Raw genomic sequence first — 25,042 nt, forward strand, 5'->3', positions numbered from 1 at the left:
AGCGCCCCGAGCGCGCCCAGCCTCGTCCCGCGGCCGGGCCGGGGCCGGGCCGGAGCGGCGGCGCCTGGATGCGGACCCGGCCGCGGGGACACGGGCGCCGGCCCCCCAGCGACTTTCGGTCCTCGTCGCGCCCCGCCCGACCCCGACGATGAAGAGGGCGTCCGCCGGAGGTGAGTGCGGGCCGGGCCGGCCGGGGCGGGGCGGGGCGGGGCGGGGCGGGCGGGGGGCGCCGCAGTGCCGCGCCGGGAGGGGGCCCCGGGCGCCCCGGCCCCGGGAGGGCGGAGCCCGCGGCAGCAGGAAAAGTTGCCGCTTCCCGGGAAAGTTGGCGGCGGCGGCGGGGCCGGGGGCGGCGGGGCCGGGGGCCGGGGTGGGGTCTGCCGGCCGGAAGGGCGCGGCCCGGCCTCGGAGCGCCCCGGCCCCGAAGGGGTTAACGAGCAGGGCTGCAGGACCGCGGGCAGCGAGCAGGGGAGCAGGGGCGAGGGGGCCGGGGCGCCCCCACCCTTGCCCCAGGACTCGGCTCAGGGCGCCCCGGTGTCCCGGGGTCAGGCCGCAGCGGGACGGACGGGGGCGTTGGCGGCCGCGGAGGGCGTGGGGGGCGGGGCTGGCCCAGAGCTGCCCCCAGGGGGCTGACAAGGGGAGAAGGCAGGCTCAGACCCCCCACTCACACACACCCGCAGCCTGAAGGCCCTGGGCTGGGGTGGGGGGCTGGGGGTGCTCAGCTAAGAGGCCCCAGAAGTGGTGGGGCTCACAGCATCCGAGCGGATGCTGGCAGCCCTCAAGGGACCCTTGGCTACCCTGGGCGAGGTCCTGAGAGAGGGGTCTTGGGGGGGTGACCTCGGGCGAGGCAAGTCGGGCACGCCCTGCCTGGAGGGTGCTCCCTTGGCGCCCACCCGGGCTGCCCTGCTGATGTCCGTGGTGCCGCAGGCTGCACACACGTTTCCTTGCACGTGCACGTGTCTACAAGGGCTGCACATTTGTACACCGCGTGTGCCCATGCATGCCAGGCTGCCCCAGTGTGCACGCACACACACGCTGTGGATGCACATCCATGTCCTCGCCCCCGCCTGCACGCCCACGGCCACACATGCATGCACATAGCATGCCTGCTGTGGTCTCCACGCTTGGCACATGCTGGGGCCCCTTAGTGGGACCTGCTGCCTTGCCTGCATGCACATGTGTTGAGGGGGAGGCTCTGGGCAGCCAGAGCTCACAGATGGAGGGGCGAGAAACGGGCTGCAGGAGCACGGCCCCACCTCTGTCTGCCTACCCCCGTGTCCTGGGAGTCTCCCTTCCACAGCCCGCTGGGTCTTTGTGTGTGTGTGTGTGTGTGTGTGTGTGTGTGTGTGTGTGTGTGTGTGAGACTCAGTATACTTCCGCACGTGTGTGTCTCCACACGCGTGACCGTATGTGCCCGTGGCCACATTGGCATGTGTCTCTTTGCCTCCAGTGTGGGTGACCAGGTTTTACCTGTCTGTGTGCCCAGACGGGCTGTGACCAGGCTTTACCTAGATCTTCGGCAGAGGCACTGAGGGTGTGTGCTGAGGAGCAAATTTAACATGCCCAGCCTAGGGTGTGAGGCCAAAGCCCCCCCACCCCACCCCCGCCACTATTGCCCCTCCCCCCATGCTGGAGCGACACTGCCGGGTGAGGACTGGGACTCACCTGGGCAGGGAAGGCCCATTTCCAACCTCGAGGTCAACACGGTGACAAACAAACTAGACTCTTCCTCTGTGCTTTCTAGTCGCTGTCCTCGAGCCCAATGGGGTGCAGGTATGTGCCCACACTGAGGCTGACCCGGGGCGACCTCAGGAAGGCCCTGCCCTCAGGCCTCAGTCCCAGCACAGTAGGAGCCTTATTGGTAAGATGTTCTGTGGTGTGTCACCTGCCTCAGGTGGGGGGTGGGGGGGGCACTGAGGTAGGGGTGCTGGTGTCCCACTCTCGCTGTGGTAAGGAGGATGTCGGGCCGGGGCTTGGAGAGGCGGGGCCGTACTGCCTGGTGCCCATCGTGTCCTTGTCTGTAGAATGGGGACAAGTGGGTCAACCTTACAGAGCTTGCGGGGGTGAAACAGGGGCGGGCCGGAGGTTGGGGCAGGCGCAAGGGCTGGCCACTTCTCTAAGCGGTTCGAGGGAGGGAGAAGCAAGCTCCAGAGGACGAACCGAGCTGGGGGGGTGGTCTGCACCCTACCACCGGGCAGAGGGCTGCTCGCAAGCCCTGGTTGCTGGGTGTAGGACGGCAGAACAGCCTGGATCTGGGTCCCCGTGCAGCCAGCCGTCGGTGGAACGACCTTGGGTGTGACAGTTCGCTTCTGTGTGCCTCAGCCTTCTCACCCGTCACTTGGGCCAGCAAGCGGGTCCGCCTTGTGGGTAGTCGGGGGCGCTTCCAGGTCAGGTCCCCATGGGGTTCTGATGCCGGCGCTTTTGCCTTCAAAATACGCAAAACGTCACCCCCCACACACCACCCCAGTCAGTGGTTCCCACAGATGGAAGTCCTCCCAGCACCCTCGCATTGCTGCTGGACCTCTTTTCTACCTGTTTGCAGATAGGGAAACAAAGGCACACAGAGGTCACAGGGGAGTTGGAAAGGGTGATGGGCAGCTGGGGAGCAGGAGGTGAGAGCCCCACAGAAGGTGGGAGGTGGCCAGCAACCCGCTTCCCGAGCTGCTCTGCCGCTCAGCAGCAGGGAGCCTGCCTCAGTTTCTCTATGTGGAGATTCACAGCCAGCTGGGGGTCCGGCAGTTGGGACGGGCCCTCTCCTGCAGTCACGGATGAAAGGTAGGGGAGAGGGCCAGGGTGTCTCAGGAGGCACGAGGGCTTGTGGGGTGCCTGTGGAGGACTCCCCACCGCCCGCGTGCCGGGCTCTGGGAGGTGGAAGGGGAAGTCTTGCTGTCTGGGGAACCCGAGGGCTGGCTGGAGACCTGTCCCGGGGCCAAGGACTCGTGTGCCGTTACTCATCGTCAGTGACAGACCACGCGGGGCTGGCTGTGTGTGGTGGCCCTGGTCCCCCGTGCTCTCGGGGCCACAGACTCCCCGCCTGCTGCCCCAGGCCCAGGGACCTGTGCTCCCCCACAGCCGGTGCTGCCTCTGGGCTGCAGCCCCCCCTTGTTCCCTGCCCCAGGCCTGAATTCACGGATGCCTGTGGCAGCTGGTGCAGCACCTGGAGGGGCCCGGCTGGCGGAGGCAGAAGGAACCCCTCCCCCGGGGCTGCCTTTCCTGCCCCCCACCCCCCCGGGCTGGAGGCCACAGGGACTCCACAGAGCCTCAGTCTGTGCGGCCAGAAGGGGTCAGAACAGGGGCAGCAGGAAGGGGTTCCACGGTGAGCGAGTGAATCGCATCGAATGAGTGAATGGGTATGTGCAAAGGCATGTGTGAGTGTGTCAGGGGAGTGTGTGCGACTGTGACACTCTTGCCCTGGTCCCTGCTGCAGGGCTCCTGAGGGCTCCTGGCTGTGCCCCGCCCTCGGCCTGGTGGGCCCTGACCTCTGACCCCCAGGCAGAGTTGCCTGTCTCTTGGTGGCCAGCCTGGGCCTGGGCCTCGAGATCCATGGGAGCCAGGCTGGCTGCCCACCCCCACCCCATCCCTCCAGCGGTGCTGCGGCACTGGCCCCCACGCCCCATTTCCCCTCTCAGGGTAACCCCTTGGCGCCCCTCTGTGTCCCCCACTCTGCGGCCCAGCTGCCCCATCCCAGACATCGTGTTTGCTTCTGAGACACCCGTTCATTCGCTCATTCATTTGTCCCTAGCCTGTCAGACCCTATTTGGAGGCGGGCAAATAAAGGGATGTGGTCCTTGCCCCCCCCCCCGAGTTTATAGGACAAAATGCTTTAAAGGACAGGTGGTCAAAGAGCCAAAAACAGAAGCCCAGGCAGAGGGTGGGCACGCCGTCCACACCCGCTGCATCTCCCCGAACCGTCACTGGAGCGTGTGGGCCCGGCCGGGTGTTGTGTGCTGCCGTTTCTTCTTTTGTCGCTGTATTTTAAACATTTTGCACGTCGGGAACTATTCTTGTGCATCATGGGTTTACTGGTGTGTGTGGAATCCCTTCCTGAGGGTTCGCCATAATTTGTCCGAACTTGCCTGGGCCTCTCACACCATCCAGGGTCCTGTAGCTGGCCCCCAGGGAGTGTCCCCAGGGCAGGCCCCGCAGGTCCCCAAGGGCATGGCCACGGGCCCCCCTCCCAGCTCCTCCCAGTGTTTTGTGGGTGGGCTCCCCAGGCCTCTCGCTCACCTGGGGTCCAGTTTCTCCCTGGTAGTGGTGCAATCTGCTGCTGGGCCTTGGTCAGGACTCTGACCCTGGGGATGGCCCTTATGCAGCTGGGCTTCGGGCTGCCCCCCTCCCGCCGCTGCCCTCACCCTGCAGCGTCCTGATGGCCCTGCTGAGAGAGGATGAGGATGGCCCACGGGGCACCATCCTACAGCCTCGACCGCCTGTATCCCCAGGACAGGGTCGCCGGGCCCAGGAGGGACAGCTGAAAGGCAGGGCCACGGGCAGGCCTCCTGGAGGGGCCTGTATGGGCAGAGGCTGGGGACTTGGGTCCCCTGGGCTGGGCGCAGCAGGCTGTGAGCCCTGTCGGGGCCCCAGCACGTGGGGCTGGGCCGCCCGTGATGCGGGGAGCCCAGGTGGAGGGCCCCGGGTGTCAGGAGTCGCCGGGCTTTGTTGAGGCAGCCTGCCCAGCACGCGGGGGGCGCTCCTCTGCCCCCCAGTCAGCGCCTCGGCGTCCCTAACTGGCCATCACGGTCACACTCCGCGTCAGTGAAGTTCCAGAGAACGTTGGTGGGATTGAACGAGGATTTCGCGGTCAAGCAAATTTGGGACCGGCTGGGTTAAGCGGTGCTAACGGGCCTCACACACAGCAGGGTGTCTCCGGGCCTTGGGTTTGCAAGCAGGTCGGGCAGGGCCTCTGACGGGCACCCCCAGGCGGCCCACTGCAAGGACTGGTGAGCCCAGAAACGGTTTTGGGCAACTGGCTGAGATGCCTCCGAGAGCCTGAGGGAGACCTTTGGGCCCCAGGAAGGGGGAAGGGCCCTCGGGATGGGTGGGCCGTCCTACACCCAAACCATGCAGCCTCAGCACCTGGTGGGCGGGGGGACCATGCTCCTCCTGGCAGTGTGAGGCAATGTGCAAATTTAACCTTTGGGTTTATGACTCTATTTCTTTGCAGCAAATGTCACGGGAAATGTCAGGCTGAGGCTGAAGCTGGTGAAGGGCCCATCGAGGAAGGGGGTGGAGTGCCCAGGGGCTCAGGCCAAGACGGGGCTCCGGGCCCCTCACCTCCTCCAGGGAGCCTTCTCGGATTGCCCTTCGCTTGCCTGGGCCCAGCACCGTGTCCTCCATCTGTCCCAGCTATTGTGACCTTGTTGAGATGTTGCCTTTATTCACCTCCTGCCAGGGCCCAGATGGGGCGGGCTCAGAGGCCTGCCAGAAGCTTCCCCATCCCGAAGTCTGGGCAGGCGTTGGATTAGCCTGTGCAGCGCGGTCTCATGTGTGACCTTGGGCAGCACCCGCCCTTTCCTGGTCACCAGAGGCCTCATCCGTAATCCTGTTGACCAGAGGTGGTGATTCCGGTTCAGAGCCTTTGTGGGTGGGAAAACGCTCAAGTCTGAGGTGTGTAGGGTGCTGGGCTCTGGGGGAGAGCCATGGGGGCTGGGGGGCTGGACCCAGCATCGTGTGGCAGCTCCAAGCACACAGTAGGTGCTCCATCAGGGCCAAGGGACAGTGAGTACACGTGGAAGGTGGGAAGGCGGGGGGCGCAAGGCCAGCTGGGGACCCAGAGCCCCAGACTCACCTGCCGGCCCACCCACCGCAGCAGGGCCAGCCCTGAGGCCCAGCTTGGCCTGTCACCGGGTTCTGCTATGGCCCTCAGGTCCCGGCCATCGCGTAGCAGGCATTTATTACCCCCTCCTGTACACCAGGCCTGTGCAGTTGAGCAGGGGTCTCGGGACCTAGCTGCCCCCACCCAGCAGTTCTGAATCTTTCCCCTGCACATGCAGCTCTGCTTTCTGGTGTCACAGGTCCCCTGGCTCCAGCCTGTCCCGTGCTGGTTACCCCGGAACCACCTGCCCCTCCGCCCCCAACATCTCCACCCAAGGGCCACAGTCCTGGCTGCCTCCCATCCTCAAAGACGAGTCCAGTGACAAGTTGGGCTCTGGGGAAGTCTGTCCCCTTTTACCCCTCAGCGAGGGCCGGCCCCCTTCCAAGTCCACGGCCACAGATGCCCTCAGCTGCCTGCCTGCCATCTGGTCCTCCGTTCGGGCTCTGAGATGCTTTCCTAAAACATGTCACCCCAGCCAAGCCCCTCTGCCTAAACTCTCTCAAGTCTACCCCTGGGTGACCCCCATTGTTTTCAGGGCCTGGGCACTTCCTCTTCCACCCTCACTGGGAGGAAGCCTCCAGCTCCCTGGTCTCAGCACCTGACATGCACACCTGTGCCTGTTCCCCCTCTCCATGTCCCCAAGCCTGGCACCGGGGCTCCCTGAACGGTGGGGCGGTCCCCTGCTCAGCTCCCAGGAGACACAGGGGCTGACAGCTTTGGCCCTTGGGGACGGCTGCTGATTGTCCGGTGCAGGCCAGTTGCCTGAGGTAGCTGCGAGAGGGCGGACCCCTTGGACCCTGAGGAGCAAAGGCACAGGTCTAGAGAGAGCCAGATGCCATCCTATGGTGGATGCCCAAGGCTGGGCAGTTAATATCTGCATCGGGACCCTCCTGGCTTTAGCCCAGAGCCAGCTGAGCACCTGGGCATGTCACTCACTTTCTGAGTCTTCTTGTCACATGGGACACTCCGAAGGGGAGTCATTGTTAAATGTCGCCCACAGAGCCCAGCCTGTGGGATCCCCTGCCCTAGGCTGGAGCTTCCTGTGGAGATAGAGGCTGGTGATGGGGCTTCCAAGGGCCCTCAGTGGGTCATGGGGCCCCCACCTTCCCGGGACCCCTTGGGTTCCTTCACAGCTGCCCTGTCCTGAGGGGTCTGCGGTGCAACCCAAGCAGCAGGGTAGAGAAGGGCGTGTGGGTGCCCGTGCCCCCCGGAGCGGGAGCCTCTGTTGAGCCATGGGACCACGGAGGAGGAGCCCCTGTGTGCACCTGCCCCTGCCCACCCATCCTCCTGCCATGAGGGTCCTTGCTACCTGCCCCATAGGGAGTCTTGACTTACCAGTTCCTGCCAAGGGGAGCCAAGTGATGAGTGGGGCTGGGAGGCCAGGGGGGCTGGAGGTGGGACGCCCTGAGTGCAGGCAGGGCCAGCAGCAGGGGGGTCTGGAGGGGCCTCTGGGACCCCCATATGGCAAGGAATCCCCGAATCCCAGCAGGAGTCTGGGCCAGGCGAACATTGAGCCTGGTCACACCCTGCTGCCTCAGAAGGGGAATTCAAGGCCCCCCCTGCCTTCACCATGTGGAGACTTCTGCCCCACAGTTCACTTTGCAGCAGCTTTGTGGGGTGGTGGAAGGGGTGCCGCGTGGTCTTTGGGCAGGGTGCGGGTGTGCATTCGGAGGGTGGGCCGTCTGCCCCCCACCCCCCGCTGAGGCTTCCAGCCCAGCACCGCCCACCCCCAGAGACGGGGCTGGAAGCGGGATTACAGGGAAGGGCCAGCCACCGCCATAGCAGTGTCGGGAGGGCTAGGGGGCCCAAGGTCCCCCGGGATGCTCGCACCCAGCTCTCCCACCTCCTTCCACAGGCCTTTACCTGCCTCCGCAGCACACCCCAGCCAGGAACTGGGGGTGGGCCCTGGAGCTCTGCCCTGCCCGCACCCTTCCCAGAGCCCCGCCACCTTCCTCCCACGGCCCTCCACTCTCCACGGCCCTCAGCCACCCTGCCCGAGGCTCCTGCTCTCCCAGGACACATTTGGCTGGATGACGCTGTGTGAGCCAATGGCCTAGGAGCCTGGGGAGAACTGGGCTCTCAGGTTTTCTTGCAGGCTGAGCCCCAAGACCACCCCCTGGGGGGGCCATCTGAGGAAGATGTAGGACCGTCATTGTCTCCCTGCAGTGAGCACTCCTCACCCCAGGGCATGGGGGCCCCCATATGACAGGGGCTGATGGGGGAGCTGAGGGCGGGCCCTGGGGTGTGGTTCTGGAGTATGGCCTGGCAGGCAGCCCCCCAGCATCCCCTGGGCAGGACCATTAGCCAGGCACCGAGATGTACACTGGGGGTGGGGTCTGCGAGGGGGGCCTGGGCAGGTCCCTGAGGGTCACTTGGGTCTCCCTCCATTTTCTTGGTTAAGTGTTTTCCAGGCTTTAGTGTCAGGCCACCTGTGTTAGGCAGCAGGGACCCCTGGGTTCTTTGATACGTGCTGCCCCCAAGTCCCCCCAGGTCCCAGGGACATGCCCCAAAGCCCATGAGAGCCCCAGGAGAAAGAAGTGCTAGTAGGGGTGTGGTGAGGCCCCTGAGGCCTGGGCCCCCACCCTGAGGTCACAGTAGCCCCTGGGTCTTAAAGAGGCACTGGAGCTCTTGGCCTGGTGGGGGCTCCTGGGGTGGGGGGGCAGCAGAAGCCAGGAGATGCTGGGGCTGCGGCTGGGGAGGTGGGGGAGATGAGAGTTGGGTGGGGAGCTTGTGAGGGCCAGGAGGGGACCCAGGGGGGCCGGGGGATCTCGGGCAGGGAGGACAGGGTGGAGTGGACGCTGGTATGCCCCCCCCCCGCCCCCGGCCAGCCCCAGCGCGAGGCCAGCCCGCTGCTCTGTGTGCTCCCGGCCGTGGGACACGTGGCCCCGCACACCGGCCGTGTCCAAGCTGTCTTTCATCTCCCGGCCTCACAGCCCAATTTATGTCAGGCAGAGGCTGACACGGGGACAGGTGTGACAAGTGTCTGGCTTCCTGTTCGAAAATTGGCAAAAGAAAAACTCTCCCCATAAAGATATTCCATCTACATACCTCCTGGATGTCACAGAGAGGACCCATCACGGCCGAGACAGATGGTAGCCCTAATGGACTCCATTCTTTACCTGCTGCTGGAGCCACGGCCCAGTCCCCAGGGTGGCCCGAGGCGAGTGGTGGCAGTGTGTGTGTGTGAGTGCGTGCATGTGTCTGTGTGCGTGCATGTGTGGGTGTGTGTGCACGCACGTACGTCAGTGCACCTATGGAGCCCTCCCAAGGCCACGGCTGGCTGTCTCCCCACTCCCGATCACGGGGAGCCTGACATAGGCGTGACCCTCCTCATCAGTGACAAAGGGACCTGGGGGTGGGGGTGCGGTGTGTTCCTAGAATTAGACAGACCTTCACCCTCAGGCCCTGCCAGGTGGCCAGCACCAGCACCGGTAAGTTCCCTAGACGCCCCACTCCGAGGCCCGGGGGGTCAAGACCTGCTTGGCATGTCACTCCCTCCAGCCGATGCTTTCTTGCTGCCCAGGGCCCCTGAGCAGGAGTCCCCGGGCTGTGACCCTGGCCAGGCTCCAGGGCTCTGCTTGTTCACCTGCTCCCTTCAGTGGCCCCGTGGGAGTCCGGCGCTGGGGGCAGGAGTGAGGATGGACACCACAGGCAAGGTGTGGGGTGGGGTGGGGGGGACGGGTCGGGAAGGGCCTGGCCTCCAGAGGCTGGCCCCGTGGGGCTCTGAGGAGAAGAGCCCTTCCAAGGAGATGTGTTGGGAATCAGGTAGGCATTCTGGAAAGGGGAACTGGCCAAGCAAAGGCTCATGGGAGCCAGCCACAGGGTCCAGGGCACGTGCCCGGGCGGAGGTGGAGTGAGGCTGGGTCAGGCACCAGGATGCCCCTTCTATCTGTGACCTGACCTCCCTTCTGTCAGGTGAGGGTGGTGGGTCCATGCTGGGGTGACAGGAGGCACTCCTGAGACGATCCCACAGGTGAGCCAGGCATGTCCTGCGTGCTCACGGCGGACCAGCCCTGTGCGGGCCGTGTGGTCTCTCCCTGCCCTGCGAGATCAGTTTCATTATCCTCATCCTCCAGGTGACGGAACAGGGCCCACGAGGTTGGGAGGCCTATGTGAGGCCCCAGAGAGGCAGATGCAGCGCCAAGGCCCGGGCCTTCTCCTGCCCTCCTGCAGGCCCAGCTGCGGTGGGCAGGGACCCCACGGCCTGGGGGTCTTGGAGGAGGTCTCCCTGCCAGAGGACTGCCTCACTCAACCCTTCTCGGGGCAGGACCCCCCCCCCCCCCATCCAGTGTTGGCACATGAGACCAAACAGACCAAACTGAAAACGTTTCCGATTTACCGGTTCGTACGTGTTGTAAAAAAAAAATCTGGGAAAATGTATTCGGAGATGTAAGAGAGAAGTTGTATTAGTCAGCTCAGGCTGTCATAACAAATACCACAGACTGAGTGGCTTAAACAACAGAAATTTATTTTTTCATAGTTCTGGAGGCTGGAAGTCTGGGATCAGGGTGCCAGCATGGTCCGGTTCTGGTGAGAGCTTTCTTCCTGGCTTGCAGATGGCCACCTTCTCGCCGTGTCCCCACGTGGAGAGCATGAAAACAAGCCCTCCAGGACCTCTTCCTAGTAGGGCCCTAATTCTGTCATGGGGGCCCCACCCATGTGACCTCCTCTAGGTCCCCATCTCCCAAGGCTCCTCTTCCAAATTCCATCACACTGGGGGTTAGGGCTTCAACATAGGAATCTGGGAGGAGACACAGACGTTTCTGTAATGGGAGTGACGTTGCCTTTGGCCTCGGGGTGCTGTTGCCACGCCCTCATGGGGATGTGAGTACCCCGTGGACTCCTGGGCCTGCACGTCCTCAGGGAGCACAGAGTCTGCAAGCTGCCTGTAGTGGTGGGCGTTTCTCGCATTCGTGCGTGACAGACATTTATGGTGTGTGCTGGTCACCAGTGTCCTGTCCCTGTGGAGCCCACAGCCCAAGGGGCAACCAGCTAAGTTGACCAGCGAGGTGTGTGGTGACATGGGCACCCTGGATGGAGGAGGGGGGTGTCAGGGACCCTGGGTCCCCCGAATTGCCCCTGGCCCTGGGATTTGTCAGGTTCTCAGACCCAACCTGTCCCTTCCACGGACGACCAACCCAGACCTGAGCGGTGAAGTCACCAGTGATGCCTGAGCCGAGCTGGTGCCCCAGCCTCTCAGGCCTATGACAGCCGTGAGGGGAGACAGGGAGGCAGCTGGGTGGGGGGGCAGGAATGGGGCGAGGTGGGCACAGCCTGGTTTCCTGCAGCCTGGTCTGGGAGGGAGGCTGTGACTACCTGCCCAGGGGATTGCAGTGTTTTAAGTGTCCGCTTCCCGCAAGAGGTGCTGCTTGGGTGCACGGGCCAAAGGCACCCCGTTCCCTGATCATCTGCTCCCTTCTCTTCACGGGGCTCCTCCGGCCCTGGGGGGCCCCCAAGGCTGCAGGGCCAATGGGAGGGGGGCCTCTGGGAGTGCAGTCTTCCTCACCTTTGCTGAGCAGTTACTGAGTGCCTGCTGTGTGCTGCCCCTCACATGGACCAACGGGGAAGCAGGCTGAGCCCCTGGGAGTTGGGGGCCACCTGGGGGCACTGCGGGGGGGGGGGGGACCAAGTCTGTCTGAGCTGGGCCTGGGCGTATGCTGGGGGAGGAGGGAATGAGGATGGGGGCGGGGTGTGTGTGAAATCACTAGGAAAACGTTTAGGAAAAAGAAAAATGCCTTTCTAGGCTTAATAAAGTTGAGCCATCCTTGGCCTGGGCAGGGAGGTGGGGGGAGTCCAGCTGGGCACCCGGCACGTCCTCTGCGGGGCGACAGGTCAGGCTGCCCGGAGCCTGAGGGTTACGTGGGGTGGGGGAGAAGGGTGGAACGTGGCCTGCAGATGGCCCCCTGACCCTGATGGTCCAGCCACGTGCCTGCGGTGATCCCCAGCAAGGGCTTCGGCTTTCAGGGGCTCCTCCCCGGGCCCCACCCTTCCTTGGCCCAGGGTGCATGTGTGTCTTGGGTCTAGTGGGGCAGGCTGGGTCTCTTGGGAGCTTCCAGCAGCTGTTGGGAGGTGGGGAGAGGCCATGCTGGAGCACCTGCACTGGCCCGTCTGGGGACCCGGGGCCAAGTGCTGAAGAATAAGGCGGCCCTCCCTAGCCCCTGCCCCCAAGGCAGCCAACCCCCTCCCACATGCCAGCTCCTGGCACAGGAGCCTCAGGAAGTAGCCGAAATACACTGACCTGCTTTTCCAAGAGGCAGTGGCGCCTGGTCCTCCCACCCTCACTGGTGAGAAGCCGCCAACAATTTCCATCCCAAATTGATTTCAAATAAGGAAGAGTTATCACACACAATCATATAGGAATAATTTATCACTCGTTAATAAAAGAGCAATTACTTATTCACGTCGCCCCTGCCTGAGTGCCACAAGTTCAGTGGCAGAAACGCATTTAGGGCTCTCACTGAAGCCAAGCCTGTTTGTGTTCCGCCAAGGTCAAGGCAAACCCTCCCCAGGGGCCACAGACCCCCCCACTCTGGAGGCCCCATGTGCACCCAACCCCCTGCCAGGTTTACCTGCTGGGCCCCCTGCTCTTGGGGATCCTCAGTCTGGACTGGGAATCTCAGGTCTGTCAACTGGACAGAGATGAGGAGGAGCTGGGATGGGACTTTGTCCAGCTGTGGAAGGTCTGAGCACACAGCTGAATTTTCAGGCCAGAAGCTGTCCCGTCAAGTGTCTGAACTGTAGAGGCCTCTGGAGCCAAGAGCCCGGAGTGTACCTAGAGATGGGGAACAACCTCGGTGACCCTTGGCTGAGCATGATGCCAAAGAGCTTTGTTCAGGGCCATGGAAATGCTGCTCCAGCAATCACAGGCCCACTTTCTCCTCCTGCACCCTGGAGATGCCTGCTTCGAAACCACATTCATTTCCACCTTCTAGCAGATACACTTTATTTTCTTTTTTATTTATCTCTATTTCTATTTCTGAGATTTCAGTGCCAAATATACAGTCATTTGGAAAGATAAAATAGTCAGCCATATCTTGCTCAAAGTTAAAACCTGCACCCAGTCCTTTAGAGCTAGTCTGGAGAATTGGCTTGCTCTGCCCCAGCCCCCATTCCTCCTTGAAGGCCACCACTGTTGCCTTGGTCCCTGTTTTTCCAAGTGGTTGCCTTCACATTACCATGGCTCCTACCCCAGCCCCCTCTTCCCCAGCATTCTTCCCAGTGTGGTTGTCTCACTACCATCCCTTAAATTCATAACCAGTGTTTCCCAACCCAGGTCACATGAATGCCCTCCCCAGGTTGGAAGAATGTGTGTGGGGGGAGGGGTGACCTTTCTGCTCTTGTGTGGCCTTTGGTTTTCCTGGAGTTTACAGTTGATTTTGTCTTTTCTCTTTCGTCCCATCTACTATCTTCCTATGCTTTCTCTTCTCCACCTCAGATGTTCTACTGGGTGTCTCATTTGACCCCAGGGAGGTCTGGCTCAGGTATGCTGTGGCCCCCTCATAACTGCCCAGAACTTCTGTCATCACCCAATATTTTCTGGGCCCCACCTCTTCCTCTTTCTGGGTTTATATCCTAGCTCTAGCTGAAGCACATCCTTAACTAACTCTCTAAAGAATGCACACTAAAGAATCCTTCATATGTTAGCAAACCTATTCAGGCTGGATTGGCCTGATCTGGAATTCCATGTTGAACATAATGTCCCTCAGAGTTTTGAAGCCATTGCGATTTTGTTATCTTCTTGACATCCAGTGTGCTGTATGGAGGCCTGATGCCACATTGCTTTTCCCTTGGGAGCTTCAGGCCTCTTTTGAGCCCCGGGGGCCTGAAGTCACATTGTGAATATCATCTCTTATGCTAGGCACTTGCCCAGTGGAGGTCCGGTCTTCAGCTCTGGGAGATTTTCTGGTATTATTTCTTTAATAACTTTTTTCTCCTCTATTTTCTTCGTTTTCTCAGATATTTGACCTATATTTGCCTTCTGAATCTCATCAATTTTCTTTCTTTCTTTCTCTTTTTGTTTTTCTTTCTGGAAGATTTCCTTGACCTTGTTTTCCAACACTCCTATCGATTTTTTTGGTAATTTTAGTAATTCTATTTTTAACTGCCAGGTACTCTTTTTGTTTTCTGATGGCTCCTTGTTCATAGTACCCTGTTCTTGTTTTAAATCTTCTTCTATCCCTGAGAGGACACTGATTAGATTTTTTCCTAATTTTTATTGATTCCCTGCACTGTCTCTGTTTCCTCTAGAGTTGTTCTCCCTCTTGTCTGCATTAGAGTCTTTTCTAGATGCCTAGTTTTCTGGTCACGTGGTCCTAGGGAAGCACTGTTGAGAGTGGGGCTTATCAACTGGCAGGTTTGGGGTGATCAGGAAGGAGCTACCCTGAGCACCCCCAGAAGCCTATGGTGAAGACCCTTTCCCCGGGTGCTTCTCCAGAAGAGTAGGTCCATCTCCCTGGTCCTGGCCTTTCTTAACACATACTCCATCATCATCACGTTGGCTCTCAGGGAGGAGGGATGACCACGAGTCTCTAACACAAGGAGGTAGGTGGTCAGGGAGGAGAACTACCAAGTGTGCCAGTGTTCTGTGAGAAGCAGCAACAGCTTGAGGCCATGCTGTAGCACAGGCAAGGATCTCTCATGACTCAAGCTGGGCTGCACTGGGCTCCAGGCCTGTCTGTGCACCTCCTCGCTCCACTGAGGCTGAGCCTGATGGCGGGAGTGGGGGAAGTGGCTCTAGGCATGCTTATGGTGCAGCCTGGCTGCCGGGCCCTCCTCCCATACCCTCCTCCTGCCTGAACACAACCTCTCTGGACAAAGCAGGGCCATCAGGCCAGGCAGGAATGGGCTCATGACTGCTGGAAGCAGAGTAATTGGTATGGCTCCAGGATGCCACCTCTGAGTTGTAGGCCTCACCTCCCTGGGTTCATCAGCTGAGATGGGGCTGACCTAAGGTCTTCTGGGGAGGCAGGACACCAACCCCAGAGCCGGAGGCATCTCAGGGTCCCAGGGAGGCTGGTGCTAGCTTGTGGTCATCCTTACGTCGTGGATATGGAGACAGACCCAGAGCTGGCCAGCAGCTTCCCCAGCCACTCCACGAAGTGGTATTGGGCCCACATCTGATCCTGGGACTACCAGACCCCAGGGCCTATTAGCCCAGGGAACAATAGGCTTGCACCAAGGATGAGGTGCAGAGGGTTCAGGGAGCCCAGGACATGGGGGTGTGTGCTCAATAGCTGGCCAGCTGTGGGAAGAACAGCTGCCTCTCAGCTGTATGTGTCTCAGGCTCGGGGCCTGCTCTGGTCACCTGGGGCAGTAGCAGGGGTTCTTAGGCCCTGTCCTCTGGCCTCTGCTGGTGGTCATGCTCACCTCCCCTCACTAGGCCCACCCAGTGCCCTTGTCTGAGGAGTGAGGCTGATGGTCATCCCCTTGCTGTGCTGTTGGATGTCATGAGATCTCAGGAAGTCTTGTGCCTAGAGAAGTCCCGGGAGGCCAAGGGCCCTATCTCTCCCCTCTCCCTCCCTGTTCCCTGGTATAGGCCCAACATGGACTGACAGGGCCTTGATGGGAGACATGCTTGGCCAAGAAGCCCCACACAGCCTCAAGACACCAATGCTGAAATGGGCATCCTTGGGCCACGACCCTGCTCAGGGATGTCTGGTGTCCACCCTGCCCTGGCCCTCTGCTCACCCACTTCTGGGGCACCCCACCTTTGTGTGAGGCTGGCTGTGCTTCAGATTGGCCTTAGGTTGGTCCCAGGCTGGTTCTCAGCTGCCTGTGATCTGAGAGCCTCGCACATGGCCTATGTGATGATGATGATGATGATGATGATGGTGTTGGTGACTACGATCTGGGCTTCCACAACCCACTTTCCATTCAAGATCCTGGCCAGAGGTCCACAGGGTGGTCTAGGGGGCAGCCTACTCAGTGTTTGACCACCAGCCCCCCAACAGCCTCTTTAGCAAAATCATCGTTTTTCTTTTGACCTACACACCGTTTGGGGGTCACCTTCCCTCCAGCCCTCCAAAGGACAGCCACACTCTGTCCATTCTGGCAGTGTGCTTTCAGCAGGACAGTGGCCTTCTCTGACCCTTGGTTTCCTTTTTGTTAGGTGGGGGTTCAGGTGACCTCTGCAGGGCCACTGTGAGGATGAGGATGGCAATAGTCACACGCAGTAGGTGGCCTGTGTGCTCTGATCACAAGCCGAGCTTGTATTTCTTTAAAGGGCCAGATCCTGAACAGTTTCAGCTCTGTGGGCCACACCGTGTGTGGGAACTCCTCTACTCAGCCATTGTAGTGCTAAGCAACACAATAGACACCCAGGTGTAGCCATATGCGGATAACCCGTTATTTACAAAGACAGGTGGTGGCTGGTGGGCTGGTTTGTCGGATGCCAATGGAACAGGAGCCGTGAGGACCCATTGGTTCAGACGAGGGTTTCACTCTGGTCACCTGGACATGGTGCCCTGGCCGGTGGTGGCCGAAATGGGAGCATCTCATCACTGCCTCTGGAAACCCTCATCCCCTGGAAAGGGCCAGACCTCATGGCCCTGCCCACTTGTCTCTGTCCAGGGACACTCACCAGCCCTCACTGGGCTTCTCCATGGTCTGAGCAGGTGCTGCCCCTCCCTCCCCACCCCAGCTGAGTTACAAAGCCCCTGAGCACCCTTCATTCTTTACACCCTTCCTGAGACCTGACTGCCCTGGTCAGGAGTGTTCGCGAGAGCTCAGCTGCCCTAGGACAGATGAGGTAGGCTGCAATCCAGCTGCTCCCGCAGGACTAGGGCTGATCTGAGTCAGACCGCCGAGAGGCAGGACTGGCTGAGCCCAGAGGGCAAGGGGACATGGGCCTCCCGAGACCTGCACTTGTCTTTTCATAGTAAAACAAATCCTACTCCTACAGAAGCCACCTGCCTACCTTGTCGGTGATGTTTGACAAGTGCCCAGGTCTCCAGAGCACGTGGGGACACGCCTTCCTGTCTTCTCCCATCGCAAAGAGCAGACCCTCTGCAGCCCTGCTTCCTGGCTAGAGCTCTCCATGTCTGTCCAGCCGCATCACAGCATTCCTGTGCTGTGTGGCCAGCTCACCCACTGTGCCCTGACCCACCCAGGCTCTGGCAGCTGAAGGCCCAAAAGTGTACACCTAGAGTGCGCACCGTGTGTTCCTGTAACATGCACCCGTGTGCTACTACAACACGCACCCTCAGCGGGTGTTACTATAGCATGCACCCCAGGTGTGTGCTGAGGAGTGCACTTCTGCACTGTGTCTGCCCTGTTGGAGGCTGATGCTCTGGCCTCGCAGGGATGGTCAGCTTCTGGCAGGTATCAGGTGCAGGGTCCTGGGAGGAGGTGGGATGTGTTGGGGTGGGCAGGACCCAGCACTGTTGGTCCTGCTGGCTAGGCGCCCAGTCCTGGATAGGAGCTGGCAGTGGGAAAGGGTCAGGGAGGCCAGATGGGCATGGTGGTGGGTGTGTGGCAGTGCAGGCCCCAGGCCCCAGCGCTGGGAGGGCCCCACTTCTGAGCTGTCCCCTTGGGGCAGGGCAGGCCATTTGGCCACCAGCTGATTCCTCCTTAACATCCTCTGGGGACTTGAGCCCGTGCTGGCCGCCAGATTGAATTAGTTGAGGGACCAACTGATGAGCAGTTGTGGAGACAGATTCTCCAGGTAATTAGGCAGTGGATGTTTGTTAGGGGTCTGGTGGAGGGGGGTGGGGGATGCTAGCTGAATCCCTGGAGTCAGGGGGATGTCCTGCACCCTGGGCAGCTTTTCAGCCGAACAGAGCTTCCAGATGCTGGCATCATCAGCCCTCCGTGTGGGACTCCTTGGGGCGGGGAGGGGGGGCAGCAAGGGAGATGAGCGTCAGGCAGAAACATGGGCTGGGGAGGGTGAGGTTCCAGAGCCCTGTGGTCCAGCCGCTCAGCCTTGACCAAGGATGAATTCCCAAGGCGTGGTCACAGGGCTGAGGATCCCCCCATCAGAAGGTCTGCTGGGACACTCACCCTGACACCAGAGTGGGCTCTGGTGCTTCTCCCCTGGTAGCTCCTGATGTCTGGGGCCAGGTGGGGATTCCATGGCCCCCTAAATCTCCCCCACCTGACATATGGCACATGCCATGCAGCAGGGTGACCACCTAGCCAGCCTGCTCCTTGACCATAAGTGTTAGACGCCGGGGACCAGTCTGCTCACAGTGCTCACAGTGTCCAGTGCGGCCCCCATTGTGGGGTATCCCCTCAGGAGCACACCCTTAGTGTGAGCTGTGCATCCAGGGCCTCTGGCCCTCAGGTGGGCCAGCCCCTCCTCCAGCAGCTTTGGTTTCTTTGATTTGAAAGGGACCCAGTGCCCTCCCAGATGCTGTGTTAGCTGGGAAATTCAAGGGGGGACCATAGCTTAGGTTCGGGGGTGGGGGGAATGGTAAAGTGGAGATGGGGGAGCTTTAACTCCACTGCCAAGCAAAGCCTTTTAGCAATTGCTCGCCGTGGGGTTTGGAATCCTGCGAGTCCCGGGACTGTGAGCAAATGGCCTCCCTCCTAAACATCATTTCCTCCCTGTAAAATAGGAAAATAAAATAGGCCTCTAGGAGGATTCAGCGTCTACTCTTGGCACTGAGTCCGCTGCGCACTGAGTGCTTTCAGGAGGCTGCTGCTGCTCGCTCCGCCTGCGCTGAGCCTCAGTTTCCCCCGCTGCAGGCACCTTGGCCTGCTGGAAGTGCTCGGCCCCGGGTCCAGTGCTCTCCCTCCCCGGTAGGTGACCTTGCCTGCTATCGACCTGGCCTGCCCCTGCAGCTGAGAAGATCAATGAGGAGTGGGGCCTCGAGGGGCATGGCTGGTAGCAGGAGGTGCAGGCCCTCTTGGGGTGGGCTGCCCCCGGAGCTGCTGCCGCCCTCCCCCACCGCTGCCCCCACCCCCGGGCGCCAAGGAAGGGGCTGGGAAACTCCAAGGGCAGGCACGCTGCCTCCTGCGCATGCCTGTGGGGTGGGGTGGAGGACAGACGGAAGGGGGTGTGGGAGGGAAGGGGGTGTGGGAGGGTGGTGGCAGGTGGAGGGGGGCGGGCTGGCAGGGGAACAGGAAAGGGTGAATGCAGCGCTGCCGGGGTGCCCTGACCCTGTGCGGTGTGTGGACACCACCAGCCCCCTACCCCCGCCCAAGGCTATTTCTGGCCTTGGTGTGCTGAGCTGTGGCCTCTTGTTCTGCTGTTTAACTGTGGTCTGTGATGTGACCCTTCTGGGGACGTTCTAGGTGATTGAGAGGGTCCTGAGCTGACCAATGTCCTGGCTGTACTACAGCTGCCCAGCCCCCGCCCCCAGCCTACTCACCCCAGTCTCCTGGGGGCGAGGGGGGCAGACAGCCACTCAGAGCCTCCCTGGAGATGCCCCCCCAACCACAGATGGCACAGGAGGGAGCCAGGTGCCCCTGGTGCCACCTGCACACTCGCACACAGTGGCTGCCCTTCAGGCTTGGGCTTGACATGCCCCCTGGACCATTTCGGATGGGAGCAGGCGAGGGATTAACTGCTCTCTATCTCAGTTTCCTTTTTTTTTTTTTTTTAAGATTTTATTTATTTATTCAAGACAGGAGACACACAGAGAGAGGCAGAGACCCAGGCAGAGGGAGAAGCAGGCTCTCTGCAGGGAGCCCGATGGGGGACTCGATCCCAGGACCCCGGGATCACAACCTGAGCTGAAGGCAGATCCTTAACCACTGAGCCACCCAGGCTCCCCTCTACCTCAGTTTCCTAATCTGTAAAATGGGTTTGTGATATTGTAAAGAAAATTAATTCTTAGGCTGCTCCGACTCACGCCTTCTATGCCAACGAGTAGACCCTCGTAGCGCCCTATGGCAGCGGGGAGGCCCAAGGGCACTGACCGGGGCTCTGGGCAAGCAAGATGCCAGCACTGCGCTGTATCTGTGGCCTCACAGCAGTGGGAGAGGGGGGCGGAAGTGCCCCGTAGGACTCGGGGACTGCACACCTACATCCCTCAGCACAGGCTAGGGGACCCCGAGAGAAGTAGAGGCCAGGGAGCACACCAAAGGCCTCCTGGGTGCCTACAGCCTCTGGCAATCCCTGCTCCCGAGCTGCTGACCTCAGCAGCTGCCTGCCCGCCCACTGGCTCCTGCGGCTGCTTGTGAGTCCCCAGAAGCCTCCCTCCCTTCTCCTCCCTGTTCCTCCTGCCTCCCCTTCCTCCCCCACACCCTGCAGTGACCATGAAGGAGAACCCGGGCCCTTTGCTGCCCGGACGGTGGGGCAGGGCAAGCAGTACATGTGTTGTTTGGGGCCACTCCCAGGCCCGATGGGATCTGGGCTCCAAGGCCTCATCAGCTGTCATTCCTGCCCCATTTGGCTGCCTTAATGGGAGAGGCCCTGAGCGGAATCCAGTCACTGCTCCCTCCACAGCCTCCCAGGCAGGAGTGGCCTGTCCTCCCCCAACGGTGGCCCTTGGACCATCTCCACTGCTCCTGAGGCCGACCTGAGCTCAGAGGGCGCTCCTCCCGTGACCCCATGGGCCTCTCCATGGGCGGGGTGCTGGAGAAGACCCCTCTGCCAGGGCCATTCTGTGCTGAGGCCTAAGGAAAGAAGGGGCAAGAATCTGCCCCAGGGATGGCAGGAGACAGACTGGTTTGGGTCTGTGGAAGTTCAGGTGGCCAGGCAGCCGGGTCGGGGGGCATGCCTTGCTGTGTGAGCCAGGGCTGCACGGGGCTCGGGGCTCGCTGCTGAGAGCAGGAACCACTGAGGCTGGGCACAAGTGGGAGGTGGGGCTGAGGGGAGGGGCTAGGAGGACAGATTGGGGGATGGGGCCAAATGGGGACCAGGTGGGGAAGGGTGCTTTTTAGGGTTCAGAGGGGTCAGATGAGTGACTGGGTCCAGCCCCAGGGTGGGGTCAGGGATGGCCATTCTGCAACCCGGCAGGGCCTCCTGTGTCCCTAGGGCCCCTGCTGTGAATATGAACACAGGCTGCAAAGTTGGGTTTGATTATCTCATAAAAAAGATGCCCCCTCTGCTTGCTCAGCGGAGGGGTTGCCATGGAGACCAGCAGGCAGGCCCCAAGGGGGGCCAGGCTGGAGCCAATTACCGTGGCTGCAGCGAGGAGAGAGCCCACCGCTGGCCGCTGCTCTGGCAGCAGGCCTGTGCAGAGGGACCGACCCTCACAAGTTGGCTGGCTCAGCGGGAATGGAGCTATGTCTGTGCCTGACGCCCCATTCCCGGCAGGGCCACATGGCTGCTCCGTCACTCAGCCCCCTGGCGTGGCTCAGCCCAGAGCCCGACTTGGGCCATCCTTGCAGTGGGTGTAGCCCCAAGCACGTGGCTTACGGCCTCCTGGGGGCTCCGGCTGGGGAGGGCTGGAGGCCGGAGGAGCCGCTGGTTCTGGTGAAGTCGGCTGAACCTGACACCAGCCCAGCTCACGGACCACGGCGGCAGGCCTGGCCGCCACCGGACCACTTGGCCGGTGACGTGGCAGGCGTGGTCACGGTGGGTGGCTGCTGGCATCGCCTGGCTGGCGGGGTGGCCCGGTTTGATGACTTTGGCACGGTTGTGACGCAGCATGATTGGTGACGTGGCCCATCCGTGGTGGTGAGGTCCAGAGCCCGGCCCGGTGAGTACCCAGGGCCCCCATCCGACCCTGCCCCATGTCTCCCGTGAGTCCTCGGGGACAGGAAGTGTTGTGTTCATAGCATAGTTACATCCCGTGACAGGTGAGTGCTGGTGACAGCTGGCATAATCAGGCCCGACTTTCCTAAGAAGCCCCATAAGGAGAGAGCCTGGAGAGGATGTCAGCAGTTTAAATGGAACAGCAGGCTGAGGGGGCCCCCTCACAACTTCCTGTGCGTGGCCACCGGGGAAGGGCACCCTGGGCTTCCGGAGTTCTGGGCCAGGCCGGCCTCTCTGGACTCCCATCCATGGCCCAGCCTTGGAGGTTGACAGAACAAAGGGGCCACATGAGCCCCCAGGGTACGGGTGCCCATCCTGGGGACCGGAGTCCAGGAGGGCACACTCCTTACGACCACTGCACATGCTGGCCTCGCTAGGACTCTGGACTTGGAGTGTGCATCCGCACCGGCCCAGACAGAGGATCCAGTGGGGCGAGGACCCCAGCGTGAGTCTGGGGCGGTGGGGCGGGGGAGGCCAAGGTCACAGCTCTGGGTAGGGGATGCTGCCCATGGTCCTCTCCTTCCTCCCACCTGGCTCCAGCCCCAGCACTCAGCCGGCCTCATGTCTGCAGAATCCTGCTCTTAGCTAACTGCCAAGAAAGGTGTTAGCTGTCAATGCAGGTGTTAGCTGTCAACGAAGGTGTTAGCTGATAACTCCAGTGTTAGCTGATAAGCCATAACCCTCCCAGGGGGATTCACATTTTAATAGACTCACTCTTGAAGGAGGAAAGAACCTTTGGCATTCAAAGAAGGGGCTCGAATGGTGGGATGATAGGTGGTGAGCTTCATACTGGGGTGTGTGGCTCTGCTGGTGAGGCCAGGGTGGGTGCAGCGCCCCAGGAGTGTAGGTCTTTGGTTAGGCCCTGTGCGTGTCTGGCCCGGAGATGGTGGGGGCTGGGGGTGGAGTATGAGTATGAGGAATTGCGCAGGCATCGATTGCCTGCAAAGGAGTAAGCTCCTCACCCGGGGAGGAGATCAAGCAGAGAATGAGGCCGAGGGGAGGAGGCTGCAGGAGGAGTTCCATGCCAAGTCAGGATGTGTGGAGGAGGGAGCAGCCTGTCTGGAGGGGGCTCGCAGGGCTCACCTGCCTGCCTTGCTGCCCCTGCCCTCAGGCATCCGGCTCCTGATCCCGTGAGAGCAGAGTTACTCGGGAGCCTGTGGTGCCGGTAGCAGTTGCGTGTGCCCTGTTGGTGGGACGCAGGCCCCCCACTACGGGAGGGCTGCGGGGCTTGTGGCTCCCTGCTTTAAGGCCCTGTGGTTTCCCCATTAAAGCACAGCTTTCTGCAGTGGTGAGGCCTCCTCAGACTCTGGGCAAGCCTTGGGCCTCAGGGGCTCTGGGAGCCTGGGCAGGAGGGCCTGTGCAGGGCACGGGGTCTGAGCCATAGTGCCTCCCTTCCTGCAGCCTGGGAGGGCCCTTGGAAGAGCCGCTGCAGAAACTGCTGGAGCCCAGCATCTGGCTGCCCGGCAGGCATGTGTGAGCTCAGCCGGCCTCTCTCCAGCCTGGCCTGTGGGCTGGTGGAGCAGGGGACAGGTCAGGGACAGTGCTGGGACTGACAGGGATGGTGTGCAGGCCTGTGGTGGGGGTGGGGGGCTCGCTAGAGTACTGAGAAGGTATCTGCAGGCATGAGTGTCCATCTCGGGAGGGCTTCAGGTGGGCCTTGGTCGTGACCCAGCTAACCTCGAGCGGCTGGTGTGGGCATGTCAGCTTGGATGTCTGAGCGCTGGGCAGGGTGGCCTGGGCATCTGCAGGGGAGCTTTCTCAGTGTGGAGCACGTAACTCCCCTGGCAGGTTTTACTGCAGTCGTCTCCATGTGGCAGATGCAGCTGGGATCACAGCACCTGAGTTTTCAGAAATGACAACGTGTCCTAGGCCCAGCGCAGGGCCCTCCTGAGGACTAATCGCAAGGGCCAGCCTGGCTCCAGCACGAGCCGCAGCCTCGCAGGGCCCTCTGCCTGTTAACCACCTTCTCCTCTGCCCACAGGGAGCCAGCTGCTGGCCTGGGTGCTGTGGCTGCAGGCGTGGCGGGTGGCAGCACCATGCCCAGGCGCCTGCGTCTGCTACAATGAGCCCAAGGTGACGACGAGCTGTCCACAGCAGGGCCTCCAGGCCGTGCCCGCTGACATCCCGGCCTCCAGCCAGCGCGTCTTCCTGCACGGCAACCGCATCGTGCATGTGCCGGCCGCCGGCTTCCGGGCCTGCCGCAACCTCACCATCCTGTGGCTGCATTCGAACGCGCTGGCCCGCATCGACGCTGCTGCCTTCACCGGCCTGGCCCTCCTCGAGCAGCTGGACCTCAGCGACAATGCGCAGCTGCGTGCCGTGGACCCCGCCACGTTCCGGGGTCTGAGCCGCCTGCACACGCTGCACCTGGACCGCTGCGGCCTGCGGGAGCTGGGCCCGGGCCTGTTCCGAGGCCTGGCCGCCCTGCAGTACCTCTACCTACAGGACAACGGGCTGCAGGCGCTGCCCGATGATGCCTTCCGCGACCTGGGCAACCTCACGCACCTCTTCCTGCACGGCAACCGCATCCCCAGCGTGCCCGAGCGCGCCTTCCGCGGCCTGCACAGCCTCGACCGCCTCCTTCTGCACCAGAACCGCGTGGCCCGTGTGCACCCGCATGCCTTCCGTGACCTCGGCCGCCTCATGACGCTCTACCTGTTCGCCAACAACCTGTCGGCGCTGCCTGCAGAGGTGCTGGCGCCCCTGCGTGCCCTGCAGTACCTGCGGCTCAACGACAACCCCTGGGTGTGCGACTGCCGGGCTCGGCCGCTCTGGGCCTGGCTGCGGCAGTTCCGCGGCTCCTCCTCCGAGCTGCCCTGCAGCCTGCCCCCGCGCCTGGCCGGCCGCGACCTCAAGCGCCTGGCAGCCACCGACCTAGAAGGCTGCGCCGCGGCCGCCGGGCCCTCGCGTCCCATCCGGACGGGCGGGCTGGCCGATGACGAGAGCCCAGGCCTCCCCAAGTGCTGCCAGCCGGACGCCGCAGACAAGGCCTCGGTGCTGGAGGCCGGGAGGCCGGCCTCGGCTGGAAATGCACTCAAGGGACGTGCGCCGCCCGGCGACAGCCCCCCGGGCAACGGCTCTGGCCCCCGGCACATCAACGACTCCCCCTTCGGGACCCTGCCCGGCTCAGCAGAGCCCCCGCTGACCGGGCTGCGGCCTGAGGGCTCCGAGCCCCCGGGGCCGCCCCCCACCGGCCCCCGCCGGAAGCCCGGCTGCTCCCGCAAGAACCGCACCCGCAGCCACTGCCGCCTGGGCCAGGCGAGTGGGGCGGGCAGCGGGGCGGGCGACGCCGAGGGCTCAGGCACCCTGCCCCGCCTGGCCCGCGGCCTGGCCCCGCTGGGCCTGGCGCTGCTGCTCTGGACGGTGCTGGGGCCCTGCTGACCCCGCCGAGCGGCCAGGCGCGTGTACATAGGGGCCCCCCGACGGGCGCCGCCCGCCTGCCCCGTCTCCACCCCGTCATGTTTACAGGGTGCGGCGGCGTTTGTTCCAGAACGCCGCCTCCCACCCGGATCGCGGTATATAGAGATATGCATTTTATTTTACTTGTGTAAAAATATCGGACGACGTGGAATAAAGAGATCTTTTCGTAA

The 25,042-nt window shown here is 62.1% G+C and overlaps 1 protein-coding gene across 1 annotated transcript; it reads left to right on the forward strand.

Annotated features, from left to right (window-relative positions):
• On the forward strand, positions 1 to 25,042 carry RTN4R (reticulon 4 receptor). Its single transcript, XM_055323138.1, has 2 exons — positions 1 to 170; positions 23,434 to 25,042. The coding sequence occupies exons 1-2, from the start codon at positions 149 to 151 to the stop codon at positions 24,831 to 24,833; spliced, it is 1,422 nt and encodes a 473-aa protein (XP_055179113.1). The 5' UTR covers positions 1 to 148; the 3' UTR covers positions 24,834 to 25,042.

The sequence above is a fragment of the Nyctereutes procyonoides genome, unplaced genomic scaffold, assembly GCF_905146905.1.
Source record: "Nyctereutes procyonoides isolate TBG_1078 unplaced genomic scaffold, NYPRO_anot_genome, whole genome shotgun sequence".
Classification (NCBI taxonomy): domain Eukaryota; kingdom Metazoa; phylum Chordata; class Mammalia; order Carnivora; family Canidae; genus Nyctereutes; species Nyctereutes procyonoides.